This window comes from Physella acuta, unplaced genomic scaffold, assembly GCF_028476545.2.
Source record: "Physella acuta isolate Inbredline_101_S28 unplaced genomic scaffold, ASM2847654v3 ptg000510l, whole genome shotgun sequence".
Lineage (NCBI taxonomy): Eukaryota > Metazoa > Mollusca > Gastropoda > Physidae > Physella > Physella acuta.
The window spans coordinates 631-17789 of NW_026732029.1; the positions used below are offsets into that span (position 1 = coordinate 631).

Below are 17159 nucleotides of genomic sequence, written 5' to 3' on the forward strand. Positions count from 1 at the left end.
GCTCAGCATAAAGTTCAAAATTGTGCTGTGTTGCATTCCAAAATTTTAAAAAATCCGGTAGAGTATAACTTTATGGTCTAGCCGCCTTTACTTACCTAGAGTCAGGTACCCATCAAAGCTGTATTTACTCAAAGACGCCTTATATATTTAATCCAGTATCCGAACTCGAAACTACCGGGTTAGAAGTCAAAGACCCTACCGCTTGACCATGTTATTCCGTTCCACGAGTCTTTTACTGTTTTTTGCTTGTTATGTTTAAAGTTAAGTAAAAGAACTTGACCATGCCATCTGTATCAGGCGGCTGCTGTCATGACACTGAAAGAAACCGTATTCCTGGAGAAACAGAAAGCCATCGAAGACTTGAAGAACGACATGGACTACGAGAGGCGGGAATCTGCGGCCAGAAACGAGGAGCGACTCAGCCAAATTCTGAACCAGCATTCCTGTGAAATAGCAGTAAGATTTTACTTCATTTATTTTTGTAAAAGTTAATATAGTAGGTAAAGTTAAAGGATTTGGATGAGGGGACTACCTATTCTCTAGCTTTGATTTCAGAGTTTCTTCCAGGCATCTCTTCGCCACCTGCCCCCCTCCCCCCACCCCCTAACCAATGAACGTCTATCGCTCCCCCCCCTCGAACGAAATGGATTTATATAGAAAATATATACGGAAATTTTAGCCCCCCCCCCCAAAAAAAAATGTCAAGTGCCCTTCCCCCCCCCCCCCTCCCCCCCCCCCCTGCGGAGAGAAAATAAAAGTCTCGAATAAACACTGCTTGATTTGAGCATTCTAATTCTATAATTGCATACTGCAATAGGTAAGATTATCAAAAAGATCAACTCAGATGGTTGTTTAACTCGAAGTTTAACAATCAAGTATTAACACATAAAGCTTAAAAGCTTTATATTTTATTAAGCGTGGTTCAAGTTGATATTATGCATCAGCTTTTGTCGTTATTCGCACAGAAGTTTATAAAATATAAACTTGAAGTTTCTAATCGCAAGAAAAAACTTAAACTTCGATAATCTCGCACACACCTCGTTTTCTTCTACGTATAATTTCACTTCCATACATTGATCGATACATTGTTCAATGAACTATTTTACTCTCTAAATGGCATATTTTTTTCTCTCTTTAGGAGAAGAACGAGGAGATTATGAGACTGGAAGACTTGATGCAGAGACTAGAGAACCAGATGCAGGCAGAGATCGATATGCAGGTAAAGGTTTAGATAATGGCAGGTGAGTTGTTAGATTGATTCACGCTGAAGGCGCGTGTGCACGTGAGCTTTACTCACGTTATGTAATGGTCTTACACGTATGCCCGGTATACGTGTTATTTTCTTACACGTAGCCCGATATACGGTATGTAATTGTCTTACACGTATGCCCGATATACGGTGTTATTTTCTTGCACGTAGGCCCGATATACGGAATGCAATTGTCGGGGGTTTATACGTGCGCAGTACTAAATGTATGTTTTTGTATGGGGCATATATGTGCGCAGTATTAAAGGTATGTCACTGTCTGGCGATTGCACGTGCTCAGTATTTACGGTACACAGTTGTATGCTGAGTAAGGGTGAGTAAGATGCTCGATATCTATAGCATGTGTTGAGAAGTCGAGTGTAAGATGTTCTCAAAACAATATTAATTGTTCACAAACATATGCACATATGCAAAGTGTATTGCAGTTTACATGTTAGCAGTGTTTCTTCCAGACTTTTTCTCCGAGGGGGGGGGGGGGGGGCACTTAATATTTAGGGGGGGGGGGGGAGGCGGTCAACATGTTCCGGTGGGGCGGACACTGGTAAAAGTATGTGTTTTCTATATAAATCCCCCCCTGAAGAGATGCCTGGAAGAAACTCTGCATGTAAGGAAAACTAGTCGTAGAATCTTAACATGCATAACACGAAAGGATGAGGCTCAACAGCTGGGGACAGCAACTCATCTAGGAAAGACAACTCCAAAATCAAACAACTGCTGCCTTGTAGTTTGTTCTTAATTGGACAAAGACTATGGAAGAAAGTCCGAAAAGAAAAGCAGGCTGAAATTAGAGCCAACGGCCTATATTACCCATAATTTGCTGATACGTAATACATAATTTTTGAAGGAAAACCCGTCCAACATTACAATTATCATAAGGAAGAATTAGAAAAATAACACAAACGACAAATACATTGTAACTTTCATTGCACTGAAAACTGTTACCTAGCATAATCAAAACTGCTAATTTTAATAACTCTAATTAGGTGCGCGAGGCAGTACATAATGAGAGGGCCCTCGCTGAACAAGAGAACGATCATAGAGCGCGACTTGAACAGGAGGAGAGAACTCATAGGGAATGTGAACTGACAACTCAGATTCAGAGAGAGAAACAGCTCAATCAAGCACTGCAAGGGGAGATAACGAATTATAAGAAAGTAAGTTGATTTATTACAGTTACTTCCCTTGATTTAAAAAAAAAAAATTTGGTCTTTGAACATTTTGTGCTAGGCTTATGTTGAATAGTTGTTTAAGGGTAAACAGCACATCACAACCCATTTTTAACACAACATTAAATCTAAAAAAGTCTCCAATAGAAGCCAGCGTTGAGAAAACTGGCAGTTGTAATACCTCTCTCAATAAGCCACATGTTAATTAGACAACATAATATGTATTTATTATTAAATTATAAAAACAATCAATATCTTACCAAAAAAGGGATAGGGCTATTTATCAAAGTATATATAATTTATTTTTTTAAATCCCCCCCCCCCCCTCGAAATTCTCAGTGTCGAATCTGATGGTTTTATCGATAATCTGAGAAAATGTAATATGCGAGTATACGATGCTTGTGTGATACTAGGAGATTTTCATCGCATAAAACACTAAAGCTAGTCCCTAACTTCTCCCATAACACTTCTTCTTAAAGGCTACTATTTTTTATATTTCTTTTTCTTTCTAGCCTCAGGTAATCTAGCCCAGCCTACTTCCTATACCACTACCCTCTCCACCAAACCCCAACCTATCTAGCCCAACCTACTTCCTATCCCACCACCCTCTCCACCAAACCCCAACCTATCTAGCCCAACCTACTTCCTATCCCACTACCTTTTCCACCAAACCCCAACCTATCTAGCCCAACCTACTTCCTATCCCACCACCCTCTCCACCAAACCCCAACCTATCTAGCCCAACCTACTTCCTATCCCACTACCTTCTCCACCAAACCCCAACCTATCTAGCCCAACCTACTTCCTATCCCACCACCCTCACTACCAAACCCCAACCTATCTAGCCCAACCTACTTCCTATCTCACTACCCTCTCTACCAAACCCCAACCTATCTAGCCCAACCTACTTCCTATCTCACTACCCTCTCTATCAAACCCCAACCTATCTAGACCAACCTACTTCCTATCCCACCACCCTCTCCACCAAACCCCAACCTATCTAGCCCAACCTACTTCCTATCCCACCACCCTCTCTACCAAACCCCAACCTATCTAGCCCAACCTACTTCCTATCTCACTACCCTCTCTACCAAACCCCAACCTATCTAGCCCAACCTACTTCCTATCTCACTACCCTCTCTATCAAACCCCAACCTATCTAGACCAACCTACTTCCTATCCCACCACCCTCTCCACCAAACCTCAACCTATCTAGCCCAACCTACTTCCTATCCCACTACCCTCTCTACCAAACTTCAACCTATCTAGCCCAACCTACTCACTATCCCACTACCCTCTCTACCAAACCCCAACTTATCTAGCCCAATCTACTTTCTATCCAATAACCCTCTCTACCAAATCATCAACCTATCTAGCCCAACCTACTTCCTATCCCACTACTCTAACAAACCCCAACCTATCTAGCCCAACCTACTTCCTATCCCACTACCCTCTCCACCAAACCCCAACCTATCTAGCCCAACCTGTCTTCCTATCCCACCACCCTCTCCACCAAACCCCAACCTATCTAGCCCAACCTACCCTTATCCCATAACCCTCTCCCTATTCCAATAACTTTCAAATCGCAGCCCCTCGCAATCTCTACCCCTCCCCCTCGTTCTTATCCCCCCCCCCCCCCCCCGACCCTGCCGTCAGCCCCACCAACCAATCAAACAATCCCATAAACGCCAACCTTAATTTTAATGATCTCCAACTCTGACAAGGCCCAAAACTCTTCCCGTCTACGCCGCCAGATTTACTGCCCCTTATCTTTTAAGCTCTATCATTAAAAGTCATGCACACACAAAGACAAGAGTCGATATCGCAATGATTTTCTACGGGCACAGATTTGTCACTTAATAAACATTGCTTGCTACAACATAACCGAAATCAGGGATTCTCAATCTCCCTTCACTAGACTCTTTTGTTTCTACATGTTTTTAAGTAACCGGTACGTTGAAATAAAAAAAAAATAATGAAAATATACAACGTTAATGATTACTATACCATCGAATAAAAGAATTGCGTTAATTTTAAGAATGCTGGATTGGATGTGAAAGTGATGTTTTTTTTAGATCCGCTGCTTTGAAGATAAAGAATTTGTATTCCTCGTTTGTTTAATCAGGATTAGGTAGTGAAGTTACTGGATTTAACAAGCCAAATAAAACGTATCTAGTGTGTAGTGTGTTACGGGTATGGGGCGCTCACACAGTCGTAAGTGTGACACATGTAGGCCCGTGTAGTGTGTTCCATAATAGTTGCTACATATGCTTCGTCTGTTGGAATATACAGGAACTTATTGTTCTGATGTGTTACATTATAGGAGCTAAAAGAGTCGTGTGTTTTTACATGCGTTGGCCTGTGTAATGTGTTAAAATTTGTAGGAGTTAAATGCGTGTATTGTGTTGCAAGCACATATTCTTACTGCTGTAATTTTTTAAATTATGTAGCTTAATGTGTCATATCTGCTACTCTCTACGATCTTAATGTGTGTATTATGCTATACTATTAGCGCTTATTGTTCTGACGTGTTACATTATATGAGCTTAAAGCGTTGTGATACATGTATGCGAGCTTAATATGAACAACCCACAAGCTGTTACATTTTTATTTACATACGAACCATATTCAAAAGCTATCAGACTTGCAAAGAGAATACGTTTTTTTCTAACGCACAATTCGGTGTGTTTGTTCATTCTGAACCCAGTACCCCATGCACACAATAGATGTGTAGTTCCAGAACTTTGAAAACCTGTTGTGAGTTAATAGGCTTGTTAGTGCACAGTCAGTCCATTTACATAACAGTTTACATACAGTTTACACCGTAGGATCTGGTCAGTCCATTTACATAACACTATACATACAATTTACTCTGTGGCATCTAGACATTGATGTAGAGTTATGTTTTTAACACCCACGTTTACATAATCGTGTCTAGAAACTGTATCTAGACTATAGCCACTAGCACAAGTTTTACATAGACGCGTCTAGAAATTATACTTATACCAACACTGGAGTTACTAGCACCCAGTTTTACATAGACGTGTCTAGAAACTCTACCTACTGGAGTTCCTAGTAACCAGTTGTATAGAGAATCTACTAGCACACATGTGCTACTACTGACACATGTGTAACAGCTACCAGCACGGCGTTTAGGCACCTGACCATTAAACGATGGACCTGGATTATGACGTAATAACCAGAGCTCGGCTCCGGTTTTTGGACGCCTGTAATGAGGTAATTATCCGAACCGTTAATTGGGGGCATAATTTTAAACAATAACGTGTCTGCCTTAAGTGGTTGGTTAGAGATTCGACCTCGGTTGTATGTTGTTCTTGTCATTACCTGCGCTATGTGAGAAAGGGGACAGAATTGACGTTAATTCCTGACTCTCTGTGGTGGCCGAATAGATGGCCACACTAGGCTCTCGATATTCAAGTATTGGGTGGCCGGACAGACGGCCACACTAACCTCCCTACTCTCTGGCTGGACAGACGGCCGCACAAACATCCCTACTGTCTTGTATGAGGTGGCAGAATAGACGGCCACACTAACCTTCCTATTCTCTGGCCGGATAGACGGCCACAGTAACCTCCCTACTGTCTTGCAGGGGTTGATTGTAAAACTAATCTTCTGATCTGTCTTGAACTGTCTTAAAATTTAAAAAAAAAATCATTCTGGTATCAACAATAGGCCTACTCACTTAAAAAATACCCAATATTTGTTTTAACTTAAAGTAAGATCCAAACATAGAATTAACCTTTCTCTTAGCAAAGCTTTTAATAAAGAAGACATCATTAATCGTTATCTTCCCCATTCACCTCAGTGTAAGAGAAAACCATTTGCATTGCAAAATGTTAATGTACTCAATTGTATTAACATTAAAAACAAAAATAACTACTTTTTTAACTAACACAATATCCGTTTCATGTGTTCCCAAGGAGCTGGAAGAACAAAGACGACAACAAAGAGAAGCGAACAAAGAGAAGCTGCTGGCCGTGTCTAGAACAAAGGAACAAATGAAGCAACAAAGCAGTGCGGAGATTGAGCGGATTAAATTTAATCTGAGTCAGGTGAGTTCAGTGCTCACCTTTATTGTGGGCTTCTACATGGGTTATAGTGAACGTTTATTGTGGCCTTCTTCATGGGTTACAGTAGACGCTTATGAAATAGGCCTACTCATCATACACAATATACCATCATGCAATAGTTATCTTGCTATTTTTAACTAAGAGTGTTGGGTCACCTTATTATACTTACCTTTCAAATGCTACCTTACAACACCTACCTTACAGCACCTACTTTACAACACCTACCTTACAACACCTACCTTACAACACTTATCTTACATTTGTTACCTTACAATACTTACTTTAAAAGTGCTATCTTACACCACTAACCTAACCTACAATACTTACCTTACACTACTTACCTTAAAAGTGTTACCTTACATTACTTACCTTACAAAACCTCCGTTACAACACTTACTTTACAACACCTACCTTTCAAATGTTACATTACACCGCTTACTTTACAAATGCTGACCTTACCACCCTACAGGACCACGAAGAGACCACCAACCACCTAAGAGAACAGCTACGTTACCAGGAGGCCGAGCTGATCTCACTCAACACGGAGAAGGAGGCGGCAGTAGAGAGGGAGAGGAAACTTCTCCAGGTAAACTTGACCACACTCTGCTATTTAAGTGGTGGGGGAGGGAAGGGGACGACATGGTCGCATAGGAGAGCTCATGGCTACTAACTCCAAAAGTCACGAGTTCGCCTCCCCCCCCCCCCCCCCCTCAGGGTGATGTAGCTGGGTACATCAACACATCTGGAAAAGACAACTCCAAAATCAAACAACTGCTGTCTTGTAGTTTGCTCTTGGGTGGACAAAAGCTATGGAAAAAAATTCAGAAAAAACGCAGGCTGAAATTTGAGTCGACGTGTCAAATGGCGCATAACAAGTTTGCACGTAATACTTAATTGTGATGGGGGAAATTCCGTCCAACGTGGTCCCTTTGAGTAGTTAAACTTACAAAATTTTCAGTAAATCAGTTTTTGTTTTAATTTTAATAACATTATTAAAATGAATAAAGAAAATGTAAATTCCATTAAAGCTTATATTGAAAGTATAATCGTCATAATTGAAACTGATTATCAAAGAATAACATCTGGAAAACAACTATTTTTCTCTCAGACTTTAGAGCACATTGAAAGAACGACAACCCAGGGAATTAATGAAGAATGCCAGAAGTTGTCGTCCCTGTTGGGTATCTCTCCGGATTTGTTACAAAACACAAGGTCTGGTCTGTTTCACCTACACTTTGTAGTCCTATCGTTCTCCTTATGTTCGGACATAAGGAACTCAAAAACTTTTATGCCATATACCTGTCTTTAATCACGCAGATAGCGAAAGAAATGTAGAAGTTACAATTTTGCAATCCCATCTAACAACTCGATGTAATCCTTCCCCCAACCCAACCACTCGCAGTCTAACCTAATTTCAGTATGGCTACCACTTGCAGGCTGACCAAGGGTCTAATGCTGAAGTACAGAACTCTCGATCCCGAGGGTTAGCAAGAACCTCTACTGCAGTAGAGTTTACTAAACAAATTTGTAAATTGCTCAATACAAGTGTAAAGCAATTAATATTTCTTGTCTCATTTTAAAATTCTCTAGCACTTAAATATTGATTCCACCTATTTTCGCAGCAAGGGATATATGTATATATATATATAAATATATATACATATATATATATATATATAAATATATACATTTATATATATATATATATATATATATATATACTCAAATCATGTGTTAATGTCATAGAATTTTTATTCTGACAAATCGGAAACTTGTGTAAGAAATATAATGATATGATTTCTGATAGTAATTGTAAATCTTTCAGCCATCACGCCGATCCAGGAGATTCATTGACCAGCTCAACCAACAGATCCATCCCTGCCATCAACACTGCTATAGTAAGTTGTTGTTCTTTGATTTCCTTGATTTTAACTCTCACACACAATAGAACTTTAATATTAATCAAATAATCTAAATGCATGTTTAGGATCTCCTTTAGATTTAGATTTAGGTATTTGAAATTTTACTAAAGGCAAAATTAATATTACTCATATTATATAAAATATATAAATATTTCGCAGAAAGAGTTCGTACGCAATGCACCTCACACCTAATATATGTCTAAGTTAGTCAAGGTCTGACTACGAATTTTGTATCACATTTCCCTTACTCAAGCTAGCCTAAAGCTATGTAACAACGAATTATATATTTCCTTTACCCAGGCTAACCTACGTTCATGTAACAACGAACTTCACGGCTACGTGTTTGAACTACGCCAGGAGTTGGAGGCTCTAAAAGATATGGTGGAGAGGACAGTCCAGGAGAAGGTGAGGGCTTGTTTCTGTAGATACAATTACATTTTGCTCTTTTACTTGGATTTCCATTCTAATCAACTGCTGTGGGTGTTAAGTCATTTCTCAAATATGACTAACATAGAGGTATTGTCAGAATAGCGACATAACAAGCGGATGTTTGGAGTTAAATTTTCTGCAACCGAAAAACTATAATGTAGTAGCTGATTGCCATATAAACAACAGCTGTGGATTTAATTAATTTCACAAACAGAGGTATAGGCATATTGGGGAAATAGCAAGCGGATATTCTGTAGTTAAATATCCTGCTACCGAAAAACTATAATCTATTGACTTTGTATGGTGAAATATGTTATAGCAAAAAAACGTTTATTTTATAATTCCCCCCCCCCCCCACGACATGGTTTAATGGATGTTTTATGTCGTGTAGGACGAGGCTGTGGAGAACTACAGACTAGAGATGGAAAAACAAAAGACGCTGGACTTAGAGAAAATTAAAGAAAAGTTACTGCAGGTAGTGTTTACAATTTTTATCGTTAGTTCATTGAGACAAGAATAATTACTTGTTATGGCTCTGCGTCGAATCCACCAAAAACATTTGCTCGAGGGTGTTTTCCCGAATGGGACAAATACCCGAATAGATGTTTATCCCGAATGGGACACATGTCGAAATGGATGTTCATTTGAATTGGATAAATGCGCGAATAGATGTTTGTCCGATTGGGACAAGACAACTGTCCGAATGAACATTTGCCCGAATACGACACATCTCCGATAGGATATTTGCCCGATTTTTTAAAAAATGTAAAAAAATTTTTTTTTTTATATCAAAGTTTAAAAAAAAATTCCGATAGAACGATTAAGAATTCACAGTTCCTCACGAATGAACACCAACTAAATTCACTTTTCTCCAGGAGCACGTTCAGGAAATGAACAAAGTCATCCGCGACTGCGCCGAGGCCAACTCCCAACTAAAGACCAACCGCGACTACCTACAGAGGTACGGGGACGCCGCCCTGCTAGAGGCTCTACAGGCTAAAGACGATGAACTACACATACTGCAGCAGTCTATGACACAGTGGAGGGCGGAGATTGAGGAGAAGTTGCACACAAAGCTTCAGCTACAGATGGCCAAGGAAAGAGAAAAGTATTGGCTTTTGTTCAGTTTTATTTAATTTTGGCCAAGGAAAGAGAAAAGTATTGGCTTTTGTTCAGTTTTATTTAATTTTGGCCAAGGAAAGAGAAAAGTATTGGCTTTTGTTCAGTTTTATTTAATTTTGGCCAAGGAAAGAGAAAAGTATTGGCTTTTGTTCAATTTTATTTAATTTTGGCCAAGGAAAGAGAAAAGTATTGGCTTTTGTTTAATTCTATTTAATTTTGGCCAAGGAAAGAGAAAAGTATTGGCTTTTGTTCAGTTTTATTTAATTTTGGCCAAGGAAAGAGAAAAGTATTGGCTTTTGTTCAGTTTTATTTAATTTTGGCCAAGGAAAGAGAAAAGTATTGGCTTTTGTTCAGTTTTATTTAATTTTGGCCAAGGAAAGAGAAAAGTATTGGCTTTTGTTCAGTTTTATTTAATTTTGGCCAAGGAAAGAGAAAAGTATTGGCTTTTGTTCAATTTTATTTAATTTTGGCCAAGGAAAGAGAAAAGTATTGGCTTTTGTTCAGTTTTATTTAATTTTGGCCAAGGAAAGAGAAAAGTATTGGCTTTTGTTCAATTTTATTTAATTTTGGCCAAGGAAAGAGAAAAGTATTGGCTTTTGTTCAATTTTATTTAATTTTGGCCAAGGAAAGAGAAAAGTATTGGCTTTTGTTTAATTCTATTTAATTTTGGCCAAGGAAAGAGAAAAGTATTGGCTTTTGTTCAGTTTTATTTAATTTTGGCCAAGGAAAGAGAAAAGTATTGGCTTTTGTTCAGTTTTATTTAATTTTGGCCAAGGAAAGAGAAAAGTATTGGCTTTTGTTCAGTTTTATTTAATTTTGGCCAAGGAAAGAGAAAAGTATTGGCTTTTGTTCAGTTTTATTTAATTTTGGCCAAGGAAAGAGAAAAGTATTGGCTTTTGTTCAATTTTATTTAATTTTGGCTAAGGAAAGAGAAAAGTATAGGCTTTTGTTCAATTTTATTTAGTTTTGGCTAAGGAAAGAGAAAAGTATGGGCTTTTGTTCAATTTTATTTAGTTTTGGCTAAGGAAAGAGAAAAGTATGGGCTTTTGTTTAATTATACTTTATTGTTGCCAAGGAAAGAGAAAAGTATTGGCTTTTTGTTTAATTTTATTTAGTTTTGGCTAAGGAAAGAGAAAAGTATGGGCTTTTTGTTTAATTTTATTTAGTTTTGGCTAAAGAAAGAGAAAAGTATTGGCTTTTTGTTTAATTTTATTTAGTTTTGGCTAAGGAAAGAGAAAAGTATTGGCTTTTGTTCAATTTTATTTAGTTTTGGCCAAGGAAAGAGAAAAGTATTGGCTTTTGTTCAATTTTATTTAATTTTGGCCAAGGAAAGAGAAAAGTATGGGCTTTTGTTTAATTTTATTTAATTGTTACCAAAGAAAGAGAAAAGTATTGGCTTTTTGTTCAATTTTATTTTATTGTTGCCAAAGAAAGAGAAAAGTATTAGCTGTATTTTTAGCGTATTCACGTACGGCTTAGGAAACAAAAGTATTAGCTTTTCTTTAATTTTATTTACGTGTGGCTAATCATAGAAAAAAGTTTTTTCTATTTAACTGTATTTAACTATGGTTAAAAACAGACAATTTTTAGTTTTTATTTACTTTTATATATTTGGATAAGGAAAGAGAAAAATAACCTTTTTTTAAATTTTATTTTATAAATTTAGTTAAAATACGCTTTTGTCATAGGAAGAAGAGAGGTAATATCCTTAAATTTATTTCGCAATGTTAATTAACAGACAACTGTTTATAAGGAGTTAGTAAAGTATTTGCTTTTCTTACATTTATTTTATTTTGTTAATGAAATCACACAGTTATAATAGAAAGTGCTGGTCTTATTTGATTTATGTTTAAAATACAATGACATAAAATTGATGGAAGTTGCGCACTTTGGTTAATTGTATCATTGATAGAAGGCAGTTTTAACTTTCTCGTATGCAAAGTATAGAGGGAGTATTGTAAGCTTGCCCTTAGTCGGAAAAACATAGTTTTGCAATTGTGTCCGTATGTCTGTGTGTTTATGTATGTGTGTGTGTATGTGGTTCTGTGGACACGATAAGTTGAGTATCTTTACAGCTAGTTTGAAGAAATTTCATAATAAATTATTAGATCAAATTTGTAGTTCTGTATCAACTTTTCAGCGGTTTCTGGGAAACGGAAGTGGAACTTATTCTACTTTTAATTTTTCAAAAGCCTATAACTCGAGTAGGCCTACTGCTTCAGATAGATTTATAAAAATTTCACATGTAGGTAAAAGATCTGATTCTCTGCCTTCTGTCAAATTTTAAGTAATATCCATTGATCAGAAGAAGTAATTTACGCTGTTTCCAATTTACCACCAAAAAAAAAACGAATTTGTATTGATAAAGTACTAATAATATTTCGCACAATTATACACATATTGTTTTGCATTCACTTGGTCCGCAATTATTTTTTCTACGAGATTCTATTCAATTTTAAAAAGTTTAAGGAATTGAAAATGGATTAAAAATCATGTCTATATCGGATATCCCGAGTTGCAATCGAGAAAGTTAAGGGGAGGTCACTCCCGGTTTATTTAAAAATGTTGGCATCTTTGACTCATATCTTTAGTTTTGTGTTAAAGTCCTTCTTTTTCTCTTGTGTCAACAAGTTTAAAATATTGTTTCATGTGAAATTCAATTCCTATTTCCTGCCCATTTCTGAAATTCCATTTTAAATCCCAACCAATATCGAAAATTCCATTTTAATACACTATCAATATCTGAAATTCCATTTTAATTTCCTGTCAATATCTTATATCACATTTTATTAAGTTTCTAACAATGTATTCGTTCCTTCAATATTAGATCTTAACACATGTTTAATTCTTGACTTAGAAATTCACTTAGGGTTAAAACAAATGACGATAGACTATGACTTAAGTATACTGGTATTTGGTTTACTAGTTTGCCTACGTCCAAAACATGCAATAACAAACATTTCTATAAATGTCAGAAACTGTTCTCTAAATGTCACAAACTGTTCTCTAAATGTCACAAACTATTCTCTACATGTCACAAAGTTTTCTCTAAATGTCTCAAAGTTTTCTCTTAATGTCACATACTGTTCTCTAAATGTCTCAAAGTTTTCTCTAAATGTCACATACTGTTCTCTAAATGTCACAAACTCTTGTATAAATGTCATAAACTGTTCTCTAAATGTCTCAAAGTTTTCTCTAAATGTCACATACTGTTCTCTCTATGTCACATACTGTTCTATAAATGTCACATACTGTTCTCTCTATGTCACATACTGTTCTATAAATGTCACAAACTGTTCTCTCAATGTCGCAGGTACCAAGCCCTCCAGCACCACGCCACACGGGAACAAAAACGAATCAGCGACTTGCAGAAGCGAGAAATCGAACGTCTTGAGAAGGAGGTCCAGCATCTGGCTATGGTGGGTTTCTTTCCTGTCTTTGTGTGCAATTATTCAAAAAACTATGCGTTTTTACATTTTCTTAATTAAAAACGAATGCCGAAAGATATAAACTATCGACACTTTTATTTTAAAGTATGTATTCATATTGAAGCTAATTTTAAATAAAATCATACGATTTTTTAAAAATAAATTAAAAAATAAATAAATAAAATATAAATATTGTGAGACATTGTGTAATCTAAAGCTATTAGGATTTCGATTCCTGTTGGTCAAATTATACACGCATCTTTGAGATATTCAACAAGTTTACGCTAAAACCTGCCTATAATGTCTTCAATAAAAAAAGTTACCTGTCTACCCTGTATTTTATAAATTCTATATGATAGATTCATTATTTCTAGCTATTAACTTTAAATATTTTACTAGACATATCTAAAATAGGAAAGACTTCATAGATCTTCAGGATATCTTTCACTATACCTAATTTAACAAACTCTTTCACACGATATATAGTAAAAGCCTTGAAAATTATTCAACATGTAAACTGTCCCGTCTCAATAAACTGTCTTCTTTGTTTTTCAGACTCCCAATAATGCGTCCCTCCCACCACGCCCGCCCCCTCACACTGCCCAAATCTCCATCAGCGCCACTGCCTCCGTCCCATCCTCCCCTACCCCGAGTTCAAACCTCAAATCATCCCAGCAATATCTTCAGACTCCAACATCGAATCTGAAGCCCTACACTCATTGCACCCCAACTTCGAACCTCAAAACCTCCAGCCAGTACCCTCAGACTTCGAACCTGAAGTCTTCGACCTCGTATCCACAGACTTCGAACCTGAAGTCTTCGACTCAGTATCCTCAGACTTCGAACCTGAAGTCTTCGACTCAGTATCCTCAGACTTCGAACCTGAAGTCTTCGACTCAGTACCCTCAGACTTCGAACCTTAAGTCCTCCCAGCAGTACCTCCAGAATCGGATCCAGCAGTTGCAGGAAGAGAACTCCTCCCTCCGCAAACAGAGACTTCTGGCATCGAGTCACCTTAACCTTTCCACACCCAACCTGGCTAGCACTAAATCTGTTAGTCTTTTATTATACAGTTGTATTCACTTGATAAAGAATAAATATTTAGAATAATATTTAAAATATTATAAATGAATATAAAGCATGTAACGTAACATCTATACAAAGTTGGCTATTTTAATAAAAGTATATATATATATATATATATATATATATATATATATATATATATATATATATATATATATATATATATATATATGTGTGTGTGTGTGTGTGTGTGTGTGTGTTTATATTAGCACCAGTATAAAAAATGTATTCTATCGATTATAAAAAGCAGTGTTAATATATTAACAAATAATATTAGCAATTTTGTAAAGTAGTATTAATTTATTAACTTATAACTGATAGGGCATCTTTATTAAATAGCTTCAATAAAGCAGCATATGTATTGTAGCACCACTGTATTCTAGTATCTTTATAAAGTAATATAAACTAGAATTTATATCAAGTAGCATCTTTTTAAAGTATCAAATGTACCAACTAACAACTACGTTTAGTAAAACTCATATCACATAAAATTCGATATAAAGTAGATTTGAGTTTACAAAATTATTTTTAAAAAATTAGCAGCCCCTATATTATTACTTCGAGTTTGCTGTGCCACTGTATAGTTTAGGGACCACTTCGAACTATTGTAGACACAAATATGATTTACTACCCTTGTATATCGTTTGTAAGTAATGCCACTGTATAGTGTAGGGACCAACTGGAATGATTGTGTAGACAAATATGATTTACTTCCCTTAGAACAAATATGGTTTACTTAGCTTAGAACAAATATGGATTATTTCCCTTAGATATTATATGTCAGCAGTGCCCCTGTATAGTGTAGGGACCAACTCGAATGATTGTATACACAAATATGATTTACTTCCCTTAGAACAAATATGATTTACTTCCCTTAACACAAATATGATTTACTTCCCTTAACACAAATATGGTTTACTTCCCTTAGAACAAATATGATTTACTTCCCTTATAACAAATATGATTTACTTCCCTTAGAACAAACATGACTTACTTCCCTTAGAACAAATACGCTTTACTTCCCTTAGATATCAACCCCCGACCGCAGTCGTTCCCCTACACGGGACCCTAAAGTGATGCTACGGCTAGGGGAGAGAATCCGTCAAGGGGAGAAAGACGCTCTCAAGGCTGAAGAGTCAGCCAAGCTGAACCAGAAGATCTTGAACAACAAGATGAAGGAGATGGCCAAGCTACAGAACACGTTAATCAATCAAAACCAGGTACGGTGGTTTTAAGCTGATGGTGTAAGTAAAAAGTTGAATTAAATTTATCATGAACGTCGTTGGGTTGGGTATCACTCTATGTGGATATTGAGGAGGTCACCACAACAGTGCTTCTTTTAAGGTTTTTTCTCCGTTTCGAGGGGGGGGGCACTTGAAATGTTGGTAGGGTGGGGGTGGCAGACTGTATTTTCCGGGGAAGAGGGAGCAAATACTGGAAAAGGTTTATATTCTCTATATAAATTATATTTTGTTCGATAGGGGTGGGGGGGGGGGGGGGGGGGTAAGCGAAGAGATTGTGATATGAAATGAGCCCCCAACAATTTAGCTTAATTGGTTTAGTGTCACCTACTAGTATATTACTTAAATGGTGCCCCCATCTTTTGATGCTACTGACAGTTTGGTCTATTTTGATTCTTGTAAAAAAAATATTACTGTGATTCAATTTACAAATATCTAAATCTTAATCTATACAAACTACAACCTTTATGGCACCAAAAACGGTAAAAAAATTTACTCAGATACCGACTTAACCTGTCGATACTAATCACATATTCCAGGGTTTCAATTTCAAATATACACAATCGGCATGTCACAGAATTTTCTTGTAGACCTATATATGTGACACGTTTTTCATTTTCACAGGTTCCTTAATTTCTTACTTCTCGTTTACTTCTATTGTTTACTTCTATTGTTTACTTCTATTGTTTACTTTTATTGTTTACTTCTATTGTTTACTTCTATTGTTTACCTCTATTGGTTACCTCTATTGTTTACCTCTATTGTTTACCTCTATTGTTTACCTCTGTTGTTTACCTCTATTGTTTACTTTTCTTCGTGCAGGAACTCCAGGAATTAGAAAGAGCTTACAACGACTTACACAAGCACTACAACAGCCGACCCTGTTCCCCTACAAGGAACATCAACTCAAGATCAAGTTCCCCTACAAGGAACCTCAATTCCCGCCCCAGTTCCCCAGCAAGAAATCTCAGTTCCACTGCCTAACAGTATTCCACTAGGTTAAAAATATCTTAAGCCACTTTTTTTCAAAACAACTGGTGCTGTGATCAATGTTTTTATACAACACTCATTTAATAATTTTTTTAATGAACGGACTAGATATGTAACACATTTGAAAGACTGATGTATTATTTACGCTGTAATGCGATGAAAGATTTCTTAAAACATGTTTTATGTCTGTTAATTCAATGCAAACTAGAACAATCTAGCTGTGATAATATCTGAATCCATCCGTTGATATTTTAAATAGTATATATTTTTAAAATTTATCTTTCTTTACAAACCGTCCACACTCAAATAAGCTCATGTGAATGTGATGTTATTTAATGTGTGATGTTACATTTACATTGTGTATAAGTATTACTATAAATTATATTAATTATGTTATATTTCATATATATATATATA

At 36.6% G+C, this 17159-nt stretch overlaps 2 protein-coding genes and 1 long non-coding RNA gene across 3 annotated transcripts; all 3 read left to right on the top strand.

Annotated features, from left to right (window-relative positions):
- Positions 1-297: 297 nt before the first annotated feature.
- Positions 298-7570, top strand: LOC131944815 (reticulocyte-binding protein homolog 2a-like; the record flags this gene model as incomplete). Its single annotated transcript, XM_059305632.1, has 6 exons — positions 298-456; positions 1139-1219; positions 2251-2421; positions 6375-6506; positions 6994-7110; positions 7553-7570. Coding segments are annotated over 6 exons (678 nt in total), but the record flags the coding sequence as incomplete, so codon positions are not given.
- Positions 7571-7629: 59 nt separating this feature from the next.
- On the top strand, positions 7630-8852 carry LOC131944814 (uncharacterized). Its single transcript, XR_009387080.1, has 3 exons — positions 7630-7736; positions 8350-8422; positions 8747-8852. It is a non-coding gene; the product is annotated as an uncharacterized LOC131944814 (long non-coding RNA).
- A 418-nt stretch (positions 8853-9270) lies between these two features.
- Positions 9271-16736, top strand: LOC131944817 (uncharacterized). The gene is made up of 6 exons (XM_059305633.1): positions 9271-9350; positions 9751-9983; positions 13311-13416; positions 13981-14478; positions 15540-15731; positions 16575-16736. The coding sequence occupies exons 1-6, from the start codon at positions 9297-9299 to the stop codon at positions 16734-16736; spliced, it is 1245 nt and encodes a 414-aa protein (XP_059161616.1). The 5' UTR covers positions 9271-9296.
- The last annotated feature ends 423 nt before the right edge of the window (positions 16737-17159 follow it).

Bases quoted from the DNA above. Each gene is read 5' to 3' on its own strand.
- LOC131944817 (XM_059305633.1), top strand. From the start codon at position 9,297: ATGGAAAAACAAAAGACGCTGGACTTAGAGAAAATTAAAGAAAAGTTA. The intron at 14,479-15,539 runs GTTAGTCTTTTA...TACTTCCCTTAG, and splicing joins ACCTGGCTAGCACTAAATCT to ATATCAACCCCCGACCGCAG. The intron at 15,732-16,574 runs GTACGGTGGTTT...TTCTTCGTGCAG, and splicing joins CGTTAATCAATCAAAACCAG to GAACTCCAGGAATTAGAAAG.